Source organism: Paramormyrops kingsleyae, chromosome 18 (assembly GCF_048594095.1).
Source record: "Paramormyrops kingsleyae isolate MSU_618 chromosome 18, PKINGS_0.4, whole genome shotgun sequence".
NCBI lineage: Eukaryota > Metazoa > Chordata > Actinopteri > Osteoglossiformes > Mormyridae > Paramormyrops > Paramormyrops kingsleyae.
The window spans coordinates 19,323,694-19,339,730 of NC_132814.1; the positions used below are offsets into that span (position 1 = coordinate 19,323,694).

Genomic DNA, 16,037 nt, shown 5'->3' on the forward strand with positions numbered 1-16,037 from the left:
TGATTGCCTTTGATCAATATTGATGGCCTGGCGGAGGTGGGAGGGGGGTGAACAGAGACAGGCGAGCGTGCCATCTGAGGCCCCCAGAGCATGTGGTATTTGGGGATGGGGGTGGAATTTTAACAAGCCCCCGGACTGTCCAGCTGCCACCTTGATCCCATGCTGGAGACACAAGGGAGTCATCTATCTATCTATCTATCTATCTATCTATCTATCTATCTATCTATCCATCCATCCATCCATCCATCCATCCATCCATCCATCCATCCATCCATCCATCCATCCATCCATCCATCCAATCTATCTATCTATCTATCTATCTATCTATCTATCTATCTATCTATCTATCTATCTATCTATCTATCTATCTATCTATCTATCTGTCTGTCTGTCTGTCTGTCTGTCTGTCTGTCTGTCTGTCTGTCTGTCTGTCTGTCTGTCTGTCTGTCTGTCTGTCTGTCTGTCTGTCTGTCTGTCTGTCTGTCTGTCTGTCTGTCTGTCGGAAATAAACCAAAACAGGAGGACATCAGAGAGCATCACTGGCCAGGACTGCAGGTCTGACCGGCCTTCTACATGCTGAGTACTATGAACACAGATCATGAGGCAGGTCATCTCTGCTCAGGTGACCTCCTGCCTCAGAGTGATGAATCACTGAAAATAAAATGGCCACTCGTCAGGCGGCAAATTAAAGTCACACTGCTTTATGATTAGGATTTACAGTGCTTTTGTTTCTGCTTACTCATTAACGCATCTATTTCCCGGGAAGGCAGAGTCTAATTAATTCCTAATCACACCCATAAATAAGCATTTGCTCTTGTGGATTTTTGACTTCTGAAATCAGAACAGGAAGACGGGGGGCCCGGGGGAGGGGGGGGGGTCTACCATTGCCCCCTTGAGCATCACACCCCAAAGTACTGATTCTTAAGTGCATCTGTTAATCAAGGTAGTCCATAGCAATAACGGAAAATCACAATATGCAGTAATGGTGCTTCTGTTTCGTGTTGAGGAGCAGAGGGGCTTCATTTGGACCGTGTTCCCAAACAAGCCCCCATCTGGATGCGGGGAGCAGAGTGTTAGGTTTGAGGGTGAAAGCGGCACCATCCCAGCGACGTGTGATGGATGGTCAATGGTCAGGGGAGCAGGGGGGAGGGAGGTGTCCGTCGTGCTGCCTGCCGGGTCCATTTTCCCTTCATCTGGGTCCGCTGATAAAGCCATTAGTCATGGGGGGGGGGGGGGTCTGTGAGGCGCTGACACCTCCGGGAAACCTCCGCTCCTTCCTCTGCCTCATTCCTCTACCTCCCTTCACATTTCCACCCTTGTTGGCCCCTCCTCTGTCTCACATTAAATTTCATGGCCTGCCTCACTGCGCCAGCTTTGTCCTCTCTCCTCATGTTAACGTACTGTGCTCCCCGTTCCATATACATTATAATTTCAGTGAACAGTATACAGGGGCGGGGCTACAGAGGCATTGGCCCCAGATGAAAGCTGATTGGCTCCCAGAGTGTCCCCTCCCTTGTCAGTCACTGAGGCAAGACATATAATTGGCTACTGATAAGTTTGGTTCCTCTGTATGAATTATGGCCCCTTTTATTCCCTCTCTTTAGAAAACCCTGGAATCGCCCCTGCCAGTGATACCATCAGCCTCCACTCACCCCCAGAGACCCTCGAACTGCCCCCCTGCTCTCTGCTTAAGTTGCTTAGTGTCTCACTGGCTTGTTAGCACCAAGCCTGAGCACATTCCACCAGTCTTCAGCTCCTAGGTTCACTTTCAGATGCACTAAAAAAACATCTTTTTAACCCAAACATTGATGTTTTTAATCCCCCCCAGGCATATTAAAAAAATTCAAAGCGAAATCTTTGGTTTTGGACGCGGGTACCACCGGTGTTCTGCCGTGGGACACATTGTAAAATTAGTTTAGTTCTAAGGGTTTGAAAGAAAAGCAGTCAGGGAGATGATGTATGAGGACCTGGGCTCATCAGACGCAACGGCACCCGCCTCAGTGGGCCGGAGATTCCATTAGGAGCCCAGCTGACGCCCGGGTGACGCTAACTCAACGTGCTTCATTACGGTGTCGTTTGCCCACGCATGACTCCACACTTACGGCCTGTGAAATAGAGTCGGGTTGGATACTGAGCTGATAAAACCATGCAAAGGGATCGGCGGGGGTGTGGGCAGGATCAGTATTTAATTGAATAAATATCTAGTGAGCAGAGTCAGAGATGTTCAACACTGGGAGTGTGTTTGTGTAACACTGCAGGGTGTTAAATGAACACTGTCAGGGAGTGTTTGTGATACACTGCAGGGTGTTAAAATGACTTTGCCAGGAGTATGCTTATAGAGTAGAAATTAATTTAATGCCCCTGCTGTTTGGGAGCCCCCTATTGGCCGCAAACAGTCCATACACTGGGAAGGGCATAATATACCTTGAGTGGGGACCCAGAAAGAACAATCCCGTCCCTGCGGCACATACACAGTCACATGACCAGAGCATTTTGGAGTCACCCATTCACCAAAACTTCAAGACTCAAGTTACTTCATCTGCCTTTTGTGCAGTAATACGTGTGAATTCTGACCTATGCCATCCAGTCAGTAACATGTGACAGGGATTCATTGTGTACAGCAAGGTACTCACCAAACGTCATGGCAGGTGTATGACTGGGAACTGCAGAGGTAGGTAATTATGGAAGAAACGTGAAATAAACAGAAGAAATAGCTGAAAAAATATGGCTGAATAAGATATAATATAAAATAAACATTCATCCATCCATTTTCTGTAACCGCTTATCCTATTCAGGGTGGTGGGGGGTCCGGAGCCTATGCTGGAGGCTAGGGGCGCAAGGCAATAGAATAAACTTAGTATAAATAAAAGAACTGGCTGAAACAGGAAGTATGGCAGAGTAAAGTGCGATGGGCAGTATGGCTCCTTCCGCTAAAGTATACTGCTGGATCCCCCAGAGGAATCCCGTGCTTCGTGGGGAGAGCATGCGGACTCCACACGGGTCCCTGACACTGCCCACGGGGTCTCCACCCCCCCGATACAGTCACACACTGTACGCCGCCTTTTGGCAGCACCGCGACGCTCTCGTGTCATAGTGCGCCGTTTCCGTGGTTACAAGCGGAGCCCGCTGCCGTCTTAATGCATTTCTGCGCATCCGGAAATAATTACGGAGCAGAGCGAACTAAATCCCTTTTGTTTTGCCACTTTAAGCTCATTACGGATGGCCGGGCACTTTGGCATGCCGTTCTGAGAGCCCGCCCGAGCGTCTCACATCATAGCATATGGAAGGTGTGGGTGGGGGCTCGGTGCATGTTAAACTGGAGCAACATGCTTGTTCTCATGTTTCTTTTGAGGCTGACAGGCCACACTAGGCCAGAGGATCACGGGCCAGACTTCAGCACTTGGAGAACGTGGGTAGCGAAGAGGGGAGCGATTATTGAAATGATTGAATTTTGTGGCGGCGTTCCCCAAGGTCGCCCCCTGCTGTCGGCACCATTGAATTTGTCAGTCACGACGAGCCCCTGTGCCGCTCTTTAAACAGGCCAGGTGCCCCCTGAGGACACATTAGCGGCTTGACGCTAACAAGTGAGGAAACCCTCCAAAAACAGGCTGGATGGCCGTTCAAGGGCAAAGACAAGCGGGCGGCTGTCCAGGTGTTTGCCGAGAAAGTCTTTTCTAATTTCACCACCTCCGTTGACTGTCTCCCCCACCCCACTTCCAAGCTCCCTGTCCGCTGGACACTAATTGCTTTCCCAGGCCCTGTCCAGCTCCTCACCTCATCAAACGCTTTTTTTTTTGGCTTCGCAGCTCTTTTACCCCCCCCCCCCCATATACAGAACACGTTCAAATCAGTCTGATCCTCAAATGGATTTTCATCCCTATCAGCACTCCAGCTATGATCCTCATGAAATTTTAGAATAGGAGCCTTTCTGTATAGATATATATACTGTATATATGTGTATATATGTGTATATATGTGTATATATGTGTATATGTGTGACTGACCCACTTGGCCTCACAGGCCGGAACACACACAATATGTGCTTTCTGCAGCGATGACCTCATGGTCCGAAGGGGCATCGTCCCGGGATGGATCACGCATGACCGCATGCCACATCACGTTAGTATTCTGCCAGCAGCTTTTGTCAGAGTTGAAAACTGGGCCTGACTGCTCAGGGGAGCGGGGGGGGGGCTGGTTGGGGTTTAGGGAGGTTGGTGAGGTGAATGACTGCACCTTCAGCCATTAGGCTGTTCTGTTTGAGGATATGACCTGCTGATGTACTGCTACAGGTATAGACCTGCTGTTAGAGGATTTGACCTGCTATTGTACTGTTAGGCAGTGTTGCACTATTAGAGGATGGGACCTGCTGTTGTTCTGTTAGAGGATTGACCTGCTGGTGTTCTGTTAGAGGAACTGACCTGCTGTTGTTCGGTTAGAGGATGGGACCTACTGTTATACTGTTAGAGGATATGATGTGCTGTTGTACTGTTAGAGGATGGGACTGCTGTTATACTGTTAGAGGATATGATGTGCTGTTGTACTGTTACAGGACGGGACCTGCTCTTGTACTGTTAGAGGATATGACCTGCTGTTGTACTGTTAGAGAACGGGACCTGTTGTTGTACTGTTAGAGGATATGACCTGCTGTTGTATTGTTAGAGGATGGGACCTGCTGTTGTACTGTTAGGGGATGGGACCTGCTGTTGTACTGTTAGGGGATGGGACCTGCTGTTGTACTGTTAGGGGATGGGACCTGCTGTTGTAGTAACATTCTACTAACTGCAGAAGAAATACTATCCTGACCGGAAATTTGAAATGTTTATTATTTATTTCATTTTAACTGTATCTGACAGTTTTTTTTCAGTTCAGGGCTTTTTAAACACCAGCTGTGCTGGTTTAGTATAGTGGCACATACAGGCAATTATAACACATCAGAGGGAATTCATTAAAGTGATGTATAATTCATTTTGCAAGCACGCCATCATTATTATTATTGTTATTAAATTTTGGTGATGATGACGCTGGTGATGATGACGCTGATGATGATGATGATGATGATGATGGTGGTGGCCTTTCATCTGTTGCTGTGAAATGGAAGAACAAGACAGTGACTTTAGGTCTTGACGGCACCACAATTTGGGGCAGAGCTGCAGTGACCCGACCCCACTGACAACAGAGTCAGACGACAGCCCCCCCCGCCCCACACGCACACACACAAACAGCCCCCCCCCCCCCCAGGTCATCTGCAGTGAAGCGTGATGTGGCCGATTCCTCAGAATGGCAGCTGGCTGAGAGACAGTTGTGTGTATTTTTCCGTAAATGTGTACCGGCTGAGATCTGGGGGACGCTCCACGTGCCTGATGACAGCGTCACGGACACCGAAGTCGAGGCTTTGTTTGCCATCTACTGCACGTGACGGTTGCTAGGTTACGGCTCGCACCGCAGCATCACGAGTCCGCCTCTCCCCCCCTCCCCAGATGCGCCCAGGGGAGGCCTACGCCGTGTACCACACCAGCCCCACGCTCTCCAGCCTGTCCAAGCCGGTGGTGCTGTGGACCCAGCATGATGTTTGCAAGTGGTTGAAGAAACACTGTCCACACAACTACCTGACGTACGTCGAGGCCTTCTCGCACCACGCCATCACAGGTAGCGACGCCCCCCTCCCCCTTGCCGTTGGGGCCATCTCGGAGGAGTGTCTTGGGTGGGTCAGGGTGTCACGGGGCTTAATCACACTTCTGACAAATCACTGACGGCCTTACACTTCTGACCCTCTCCATAATGCCCAATTACGGGAGCCGTAACTAATCTCATCACATAATTCATCCCACTGAAGCCATTTCTCTAGCCTTCCTTGGGCTAGTCTGAGGCAGGGGGGGGCACCCCTCATTTTTCCTGGCAGTGATGTACAGGAGCAACGTGGAAAGTTCCAGCAAAGATCCGTGTGGGAAGCGGTGCCGGTTATCTGTGGTTACGGCAGGATTGCGTTTCCCCTGAGAGTCACCGCTTACCGAAGCTGAAAAGGGATTTGGGAGCGGCTGTGTTTGAACTAAAAAAATGTTTTTAGTTCTGGCTAAGCCCCATGTTTGAACTGAGGGATTTAATAAATGGTTTACATCGAAATCTTTTACACTAAGATGGTAAAACCATTCATTGGCAAAACAGAAGTAGCTTGTTCTGAATAATAATGCGAGAAATAATTACCATTTATGAGGGAAAAAACTTTTCTCTCCTTGGGCATTCTGTCCGTTCAAAGAAGTAGATTCATGGCCTCGCATCTGGAGTTCTGACTTGAGTGATTCTGGGTCTGACTGGGCTTGATGACATTTCTAGGTGGAATTGTTTTGGAATAAGTGAAATGCATCTTGCAGATTCTTGTGTGACTTGTGAGACTATCAAAGTAAAATTAATCTCAAACGTTCATTAAGCATGTTATTACACTTTTAGAATTTTTATTTATTTTTTGTAATTTGCTTTGAAATTGAATCTCTGCCCACCAACCATAAAGAATCGATTAACATGGATCAATACGTGATTTAAAAATGCAGTTAAAATGCATTTTTTAGCCTTATATAAGCTTTTTAATTCTCCCTTTCCCGCATTTAGATTTCATTTTGAGCATGCCCAAATTGAGCAGAGCGGTCTCTGGGATCTTCAGCTCTGCCTTGGCATGCCATCGGTCACTCTGCGTTTGATTAGTTCGGTCTTTCGCTCCAGGGCTTAATTTGAAACGCGATGCAGCCCATTCGGCGTTTCCAAGCCCGGCCGTCTCGGCTTGTTTAATTCCTGCCAAATTGAATGTGCCTTTTTAATCCGGCACAAAAAAACCTCCTCGACTCTGAGTGGTAGCACAGAGCCCGGTTGTGTCAATACACACCCCCCAAGCCTGTTCCAGAAACCTGCCCCCCTCCCCTCCTCTCCTTTTGGCCCTTCACCCCCCAGGATGGACTCTGACTTCCACTGAGGTATTATAACCATGGGGGTGCAACGGACAGCACAAGACAGGGCTGATTCTAGCTATAAAAAGAGACGGATTTCTTTCAGGGGCGCTGGAAGGGAACAGATTGCTTCACAGGGTCACTTCCCCTCTCAACAGGGGTGTAGCTGTTTCTCTTCTGATTCCAGCTCCTTGTAGTTTCAGTTGAAAAACACATTCTTTTCTTAACGGTCGTATGGTAGTTTTTAACAGCCTCCTATATTTAATAACGGGTCAGACAGTTAACGTGGTAACACAAGAAACGCTAGCGGTCAACGAAATCCACAGCGAAAAAAGTAAAGACCAACGGATCACCTTGGGGTCGGAATGGATCGCGTCCTTTGCTGCCAATGATAAATCCGTAGCCGAACCGACGCCTTTTGTCCTCACGGGAGCCGGAGCGCGCCAAGTTCTCGATAGCAAGGCTCCCGCTATCTGCAGCAGTCATTACCAGGCAAATTAAGCCAAACCCAAGGGGAATCGATCGAAGGCCTTTTCATCTCCCCACTAATCGTACATGGGAGATCAAGGGCGAAGTCGTCCCAGGACACAGGGGGCCGGGGAGGGGCTGTCCAGGGGGTCCTGATGGCTAATGGTAGGGCTGGGGCCACACCGCCAAGCATTTAGATGCTTATAAACACATCTTCACCGAATGCTTGACAATATGCAGCATATAGGGGGTGGATCAGTCAAGGAGGGACCACAGACAACATTTGATCTTCCTAAGTCTGAGGGGGGGGGGACTCTGTGCAAGGCATTCATAGGCCAACCACAAAAGGAAGGTAGAAATACAGAATACATGCACCATACAGTATAACAGCAGTTGCTTGGGATGAAAAGCAGATTAAAGTGGAACGAAACTGAACCCCCGGATGCGTCCTTAGGGCGAATATAGACAAATCTGTTATCCAAGGTAACCTTGATGCTTATGAAAGCATTTTGTGTCGGGGGAGGGCACCAGCATCCCAGCGTTCATTCCGGTTGGTAAAGTAAGCCCCCCCCCCCCCCCCCCCGAAAATACCCCAAGGATCATACAGACCAGCTAGCAGGATGTAGGTCAGAGACTGCCAGTCCAAAGATCCCTCTGACCAGAACCAGAACCACAAGCAGGAGGCGGGCAATGGATCCATGTGTCTTTGGCCCTGGGGGGGGGGCAGGGCTGCGGGAAAGGGGAGCCATCTCTCCTCAGTGGGCTTCAGCATCTCGCAGCAGGGTGGGGGGGGGGGGGGGGGCGCTTCGCTGTCGTCAGCGGGAATAAAGGCCTTTTTTTCACATGTCCGGTCAGACTTGTCTGACAGTCCTGGGATCTGAGGCTGGCTTTGTGTCTGCGTTCGTCCTCTCTACCCATGCTCTGTGTTGCTGGCAGCCATCAGACTCGCTCACGTAACACCGACACCCCCCCCCTCACCCCCTTTAAGATGTCTCTATCCCGATCGCACCACTACCCCCCCCCCCGGCCTCCCGCCTCTCCGGCCGCTCTTCTGCTCTCTGTAATGAGCGCTCCTCCGAATCCGGCTCCGGGGCTGTTCCCGTCAAGCCCGGATCTAGCGGCCCCTCGCCCAGGAAGCCAAACCTATTAAATATTAATCACCTGACCCGCCAACATCCCACAAGATAAAAATCATAGTTGGCACTTTATTAGAGTTATTTATATTTTATGAGTCGAACGGCTGCGGCTTCCTTCCGCACGGCCGCGGGACCGAGGTCACATGATATTTATGATCTAACAAGCCGCCGTTAACCTCTCTCGCGTCACGTGATCCGGGATCGCAAGCCCGAGCAAATTATGATGGATGGTATGAGCATGTAAGAAAGCACATACCTGTTTCTCGTGGTTGTTTATTCTGTGGGGATGAGACAGTGTGGGGGGAGATTTATGGGGAAAGGGGTGATTTATATCTCTAATTATGATGGGGCCCTCAGAACAGCAAGGCACAGCTATGATGAATTCCTGCCCTGCTCACTGCCCCTGAAGGACGCGCGTCGAGGGTAAACATTTAACCAGGCAGGAATGTCTTTTGTTTGTATGCAAACGAGACGCATAGACAGGAGGGTAACAGGAAGCACTTCCCACTTCCCACACCCGCGATCGATCCCCTGATTGGCGGTAAGGTCTTCTCCTCCTGTCATTTCGGCATGCAGTGCATCAGTCAGGTGACACGGCCAGAATGGGCATTTTGGCAGGAAACGGGCGTGAAGGGAGTGCAGTGAAAACTTCCGGAAAATTCCGGAAAAAGCAAGCTGCCTCTAAGGGCACCTTTCTGCTGAGTAATCTTTGTTTCTTCCCCATTCCATCCCCTCCTCCTGTCCTCCTCTCTCTCCATCTCTTCCAACCTCCTTGCCCCCCCCACCTACTCCGGCAAAGGACGGGCACTGCTGAGGCTGAACGCGGAGAAGCTGGAGCGCATGGGCATCGCGCAGGAGGCCCTGAGGCAGGAAGTGCTGCAGCAGGTGCTCCAGCTGCAGGTTCGAGAGGAGGTCCGTAACCTGCAGCTGCTCAGCCGAGGTACGGGTCTGACGGACATGCCCGGAACACGCCACGCTTCTCGTTTACAAACATGCCAAGCGGCTGATGAATTAATGGACTCTTTGTCTGACATGTCGCTGAACTGCGGAGGATAGAAAAATGGGTCCAGATATTATCCATTAGAATGAGGTCATTTAACATCCTTTTGCTAGATGAAACCCAAGGCATCTGATCCCGTTCTCAAACTGATCCGCACGATAACAGAACAAATGACGATACCGCCCGGTCAAACCAAGGGCTCGTTAACTTAAGAGCCGACTTTGTTTCTCACTCGAACCTACAAAGCGACCTCACGCCGTGCTTTTATGGAGTTGAAATGGGAGCCAAGAATTGTGCTGGGTCACGGACGAACAGATTAATTAACATGTTAATTGAAGTCAGCGCAAACGACCCCGGTCACATGACCCCAGATGGCCACACCCCCTTTCTCAGATGCTGGGAAGAAATTACCCAGGGGGTCAGAGTGTCACAGTCTGTGGTGTCTGCACTGAAGGATGAGTCCTCTGCCCTAACTCTGCTCAAATTTCAGAGTCTCTCCAGAGCCACCTTACAAGTGGGGGGAGGGGGGGGGCAGAACAAAATCGGAGGACAGGATTTCACACGAGATAGTGTGCCCCCGGAGTACGGTGAACGTGAGTGGGGGCCGTTTAAACACTGCGGGGCTTCTGTTAATAGTGTGGGGCAAATTTAATTTAACAGTTCAACAGGCCTTGACTCCCAGATAGAGCCGGATAATTGAGTCTCCGGGCGAAACACCTGAGATTCTGGGGAATTGGAAGCTCTCGGACGGGGATGAGATCGTCTCGGATCATCACCGTGATCCGTCAGCGCATTCTTCACCGAGCTGCTATGAAGTCGGCTTATCCCCTGTCGCTGGATTTGTCATTATTTTTTTATTTGTATTTTTTTAGGAGCTTAAACAGTCATGTCTAATTTGGTCCTAAATTTAAGAAAATTATGTCAATCCCTTTTGGACTGAAGATTCAATGAATGTGACCTGTAAAATGCATTGGTTTAGAGCAGTGTTTCCCAATCCGGTCCCCGGTGACCCACAGCCGGTCCACATTTTTGCTCCCTAGCGAGCTGGGAAGGAGCAAAAATATGGACTATCTGTGGGTCCCTGAGGACCAGATGGGAAAACACTAGTTTAGATATTGAAGAGATTTTGAATCACACATTTCATGTGTATAATCTTCCTTCCCTAAGTCCCTGTATGCTACGGAGGGGCAATATTTTCTGCTGCTTCTTGTCCAGCTTCTCTTCTCCGTCCCAGTCTTAATTGACTGAAGCATAAGTAATTCTCCAGGATGGAGCCGCGATCCCAGAGACATATGGTGCTTATATTAGCCCTGGCTGATGCTGGACCCGCCATTGCGATAGGTCCGTGTGGTCGCCACGGACCAAAACATTTTTCCATCACGCACAAAATTTTTTCGCTCCATCGCGACTGAGCCATTTCCATTTCACGTTAAAGACTCTCTGGTATTTTTTTTTCTGTTAATAGAGCACAAAGCCGGCTGTTTAAATTAACCTTGGCTTTATGAGAAGAGTCACGGCTTCAAAATGACTAGACATTTAGATAACGATTCATTCTGTGAAATAATACATGAATTTTACCATATTATCATGGCTCACGTGCCGCGTGATGTGTGTGGAGTTTGCGCGTGTGTGCGTGTTCTCTCCGTGTTGCATGCGCGTCCTCTAGGCATCCTGGATCCTCAGTACAGTCCAAAAACATGCTGTCAGGTGAACTGGCATCCATGCACATTGTGTGTGTTTGTGTCCCGTGATGGACGCCCATCCCAAGCACCTTGTGCTTCTGGGGATAGGCTCCAACCCACCGCCCGAATTTTGACCCAGTAGTGGATGAGCAGTTGAAAGATAAATGGGAACAATAGTCAAGTTTCCCATAGAGGAGCCTGCTGGGGGCATGGTGCGGCTCAGTGGGTTACGACGTTGCGCTTATAATCGGAAGGTTGTCGGTTCCAATCCCATAGTCAGTTGATTGATTTTACTGTTGGGCCCTTAAACCCTGGAAGGGGTGTTAGTGTGGCCGACAGGGGTGCCTCTCCTGTGGTCTGTGGGGGTCCCAATTCCCCAGTGAATTGTCTCCTGCCCCCTCACCACCTTTGCTGCTATTTGGTGAGCGTACTAGAGCACCCAGGTGGGTGCTAGACAGTGGTGGTGGTTGAAGTGGCTCCGTATTGGTTCGGTAAAGTGCTTTGGGTGTGTTGAAAAACACTATATAAATGTAACATTCATTCAATAATTCATCCAAATTTCCTCAGGGACTCTCTGATCCTGCTTTCTCAAAAAATGCCCATTGCTTTGGATAAAATTAAATGTAGCTAATAATTAGTGAATTAAAAAAAAAACTTATTTTACGTGACTCCGAATTTTTTGAATATTAAGTATATAGTAACACTAGTGGGTCCCCCACTAGCTAAATATCACTTTATGCTTAATGCTGCTACATTTAAAAATATAACTGCAAGCATTTAGTATTGTGATACCAATGTAGTCAGCATTTTACTCTCACAAACATCTGCTCGTGCCCTGGGTGTCCAGTTGCTGCCCGGCTTGGATTTCCGCATATCTGCTCCAACCATTTGCAGCCGTCACATGGCTGTGGAGTGTCGCATCTTCTGCTGTGTCTCGAGCCCCATGAGAGGAAGAAGGAACCCAGAGGTGTCCTTAGGTCGCTCGATATCACACGACATTACCATAATCTCAGCAGTTACACGTGTGACATTAGACACGGCCTGAACAGCTAAATTATAATCCACACTCATAATTGGATGCTACATTTCCTTCCAAATGACCACGAGCGTGAAATTATACACTTTGCGAGGAAGGACGTGTTGTATTAATGAAAATGAATGTAACCAGCAGAAATCATTTGAAAAAAAATAATTATTATAAATATGAAGATAAATGCTGACACGTAGCAACCACACTATTAGCGGTAAATTTAATTACACCTCTGCTGACGGGTGTCGTCGAGGGTGCCCAATAAAACGTTAGCATCGGTGAGTTTTACCGGAACGTGCCGAGCAGTTAAAGCATGGCGTTAAATTTGAGTGCCGGCATCGCCGGGCATGAATCAAACAGAAGTCAGATTTAGAATGCGTTAAACAGCCGGCAGCCATCTTGGAGCAGGCAGGATGTGAAGCCGCCGTCTTCCTGTTTGCTGAGGGCAAATCTTCACAACCCACCAATGCAGCGCATGTCTGCAGAACCAGGTAGCACCGGCGATCATTAGGTGACGTGATGTGCAGCGTGATCAAATGCTCTATTCACCGTATACACTGCTTAACGGCAAAGTCTGTGCGTGAATTCTCAGCTGTTAACTGAGGGGCTGTTGCTCAGGGGATTGTGTGTAGTCCAGGAGGTTAGGCCTCTATGCCTGTTATCGGAAGGTAGTCGGTTTCAATTCCATGCTCAGCAAGGTCTCCAGATGAATGGCTGACCCTGGGCTTAGACCCGAAGCCTCACTTTCACCTCTATGTATGTCTCAAAGGAGAGCCTGATGGAATCAATGGAAGCTAACATACTCCAAAGCACCTGATCTTCTGCAAATGGAAAATAAATCTTCATTTCGCCCCACGGAAACCACTTTGACTCATGAACTATCAATCCTCCACAAGCGCTTATGCAGATCAGGGTCACTGTGGCTCCTGCAGTCCTTCTGGCAGCCAGGTCCTCTTAGCATCATTAGCGAGTGGCGGCTAACTCCTGGCCTCCCATGGGCCTCGGCTGTCCTGCCAGCTGTGACGGAGCCTTTGCAGTCCAAGATTCAGCCTCTCCAAGAGCTGATGTCTCAGTGTTACGCGCCCCCCACCCCCCGATACTTCAGGACTGAGTTGCTGGATACTTTAGCATGACCATTGCTGACCTTTCACTGACCTTTATTGCCTCCCTTGGGCCCCCATCCTGGCACAGTGGAAGCATCTCCATAGCATGAGGATGCTGCTGGACCAGCAAGAACCCCCCTCCTGTCCAGCCGATGCTTTTTGGCGGCTAAAACCCACAGCTGTGACTCTGAAAGCCCAAGGTGTCGCGGCGTCCCCAGGGTCCTAGATAAACCTGCTCAGATTGCACAGAGCGTTGTGCGTGTCAGGATAGCGCAGAACGCAAGTGTGTGGCGCCTTTAAGGCAACAAGGGAACCAGACGGGGCTGTGTCTCTCCTGGAAGTACTCCACAGCAGCCCCCATGGGCGGGGCACTCCTGTAATTTATCGTTCCCTGGATCGAATCTGGCCGAGGCCGGGGCCTCGTGGTGAAAATCATATTTGAAGGACTATGGCGGAGCGTGTCGTGCCGCTTACCTGACCCATTACCTGATATATTGCCATTTTGGAGGCAATCATCCACCCCCCCCCCCCCACTCCCTTCCTCCCCCCAACTGGGACAGTTTCTGAAGTCGCTGGACTGGCTTCCTGCGACAAGGCCTTTCAGCACCGTGGGACAGCAGGAAGCCCCTGGCGAATCCATAAATCAGTAGGTCATCCCCACGGTCGGCCAGCAAAACAAAAGCGACTCGCGGCCCCGATTCCGCGAGGCTGAGGCTCGGTGGCGGTTGCCTGGAAACCAACGCCGGGGTAGCAGCGAATGAACTTTTTTAATTCCGGCTGTGATGTCACCATCGTAACCTAAAGCTAGACCATACTCTTACTTCAATATCAAGCTCTATAACACAGAGCGAAAACACCGAACAAAATGAAAGTGAAAAGAAAGTATCTATCCGGCTAGAGCAGACGGTATGTTTCCTATAACTCATTTTAGAGATAGATGCTTTTGTAGAATTGATGCGTGATGTGGCACCTTATTTGAATTAGTAGTAAATAAACAAATTTTCAGCATTTATGGCAATATTATCTCTCTGTTCTTGGCACTGGATGTGGAGGATTGCACATCATATACAGAGAATGCAGAATACAAGATTGGATCTGGGATTTTCATTCATTAACGATTGTTAATTTCCACGTTTGGCACTAATAAGCGGCGGCCGTGTGGAGCTGTGGCGGTCACCCGGGGAGATGTGCATCGTCTGTTTGGTTTCTTTGATGGTTTCTGCGCTTGTTTGTTCATCTTAATCTTTTGCTCACCATTCCATCAGAAGACTTAGTGTTTCCCTTGGAGGGGGTGAATACGCCATCTGCTCCGCTCCTTTGCACCTCTGCGGTGTTCTTCAAAGCGCGGGGTGAAGACACAGGGACTGCCCCCCCCCCCCCCCCCCCGACTTGCTAGCAGCATCTACCCAAGGCTGTCTTAACCACGCCCTGACATTTTGCTACCTTGCGAATTTAGCACCCGTTTTGCGATTCTTGAACTGTGCGGAGCACAAATCGACCGGCCCAGGGAACTGACATTTCACTAAAAATTTGCAAGAAACAGTCCCCCACTCCAGACAGTCCCCGGTTCGTTTAAAATGTCCCCCAGGATGGATGAGTCCCCTAAGCAGATTGTGACAGAGGGCTCTCAACTCCACCCTCCCCCCCATCATTCTGTAATTAATTTCCAAGATCTGCCGATATAAATTAGCCTTCACAGTGCATTGACAGACACCACGTTTGTTCAATGTCAAAAATAACAATCCAGACAATGGTAGAATGTGCCAGACTCTGACAGCAGGTCTTCGACAGCCTGGATGAACGAGCATAGCACTGTCCGATTTTGGCAAGGCCAAGAGGAGGGGCCGGTCGTCTTGGTAACCTCCCCATCACACCTCACCGGACAGGTGCACTATAACATCTGGATTTGCTCGTCCTCCGTTTTCTTTCACTGATAAATCCAGTACTTACGGAATTTTCTAGCATTGATTGTTGTCGGGCAGGATTCTTAGATTCCTCATCGTTCTTCACGTAACTGATAGCAAAGACCACTGCAAGAAAACTTGCTGAACATGGACCTTAAAACTCACAGAAATCCCCAAAGAAACACTGGGGCATCATTCCGCCAAAACTGGGCCGGTTTCAGGGTCTGATGTCTTGCCTCCGTATGTCAGTGAGGCCTGAGAAAGTGATTCCTACAGCAGATGGTGGTAAGACAAGCGGAACAGGTGAGACGAGGAGGAACGGGAAGACGTTTGTCTAGATCCACAGTCATGAAGTGTTTATTGAGTGAAATGCATTTCAGGCTCTTTAAAAGAAGACAGCATTATGTTATTTATTCAGTTTAAGGATGTTTCTAGGTCTCACTTAATAAGACGGATGTCATGTTTTCTGTATCTCAGATAGAAGTGTTACAGTCTATGATTTGCTCTGCAGATCTCCTAAACAAGCCATCTAATGTCCTCGTTTGGGATTCGTTTGGGACGGTCGCCGGGCAGATTAACAGGAGGGGCGGGGTCTTTGTGAAGCAGGCCTGCAGATTTCACGTGGTTTAACTTCATCAGACGAGTGCAGCCGCAGGAGAGAGGTCAAATGATCTGCACATTATTCAGACCAGCCCTAAAAATACTCTTAAGGAAGGACATGGTATTTTTCAATCACTTCATTTCTGTTTCCTTTAATCATGCATCCTGTGTCTCCTTCA

At 49.1% G+C, this 16,037-nt stretch overlaps 1 protein-coding gene across 2 annotated transcripts in view; it reads left to right on the top strand.

Annotated features, from left to right (window-relative positions):
• The window catches only part of samd10b (sterile alpha motif domain containing 10b), a 42,204-nt gene that overhangs the window by 23,783 nt on the left and 2,384 nt on the right, over positions 1-16,037 (top strand). Inside the window, exons 3-4 of one of the 2 annotated variants that reach the window (XM_023798787.2) lie at positions 5,478-5,611; positions 9,339-9,479. In XM_023798787.2, coding sequence (XP_023654555.1) covers positions 5,478-5,611; positions 9,339-9,459 — 255 coding nt within the window. In that variant the 3' untranslated portion in view covers positions 9,460-9,479. Of the gene's footprint in view, positions 1-5,477; positions 5,647-9,338; positions 9,480-16,037 lie in introns of both variants that reach the window. The other variant, XM_023798786.2, reaches the window with a different exon arrangement.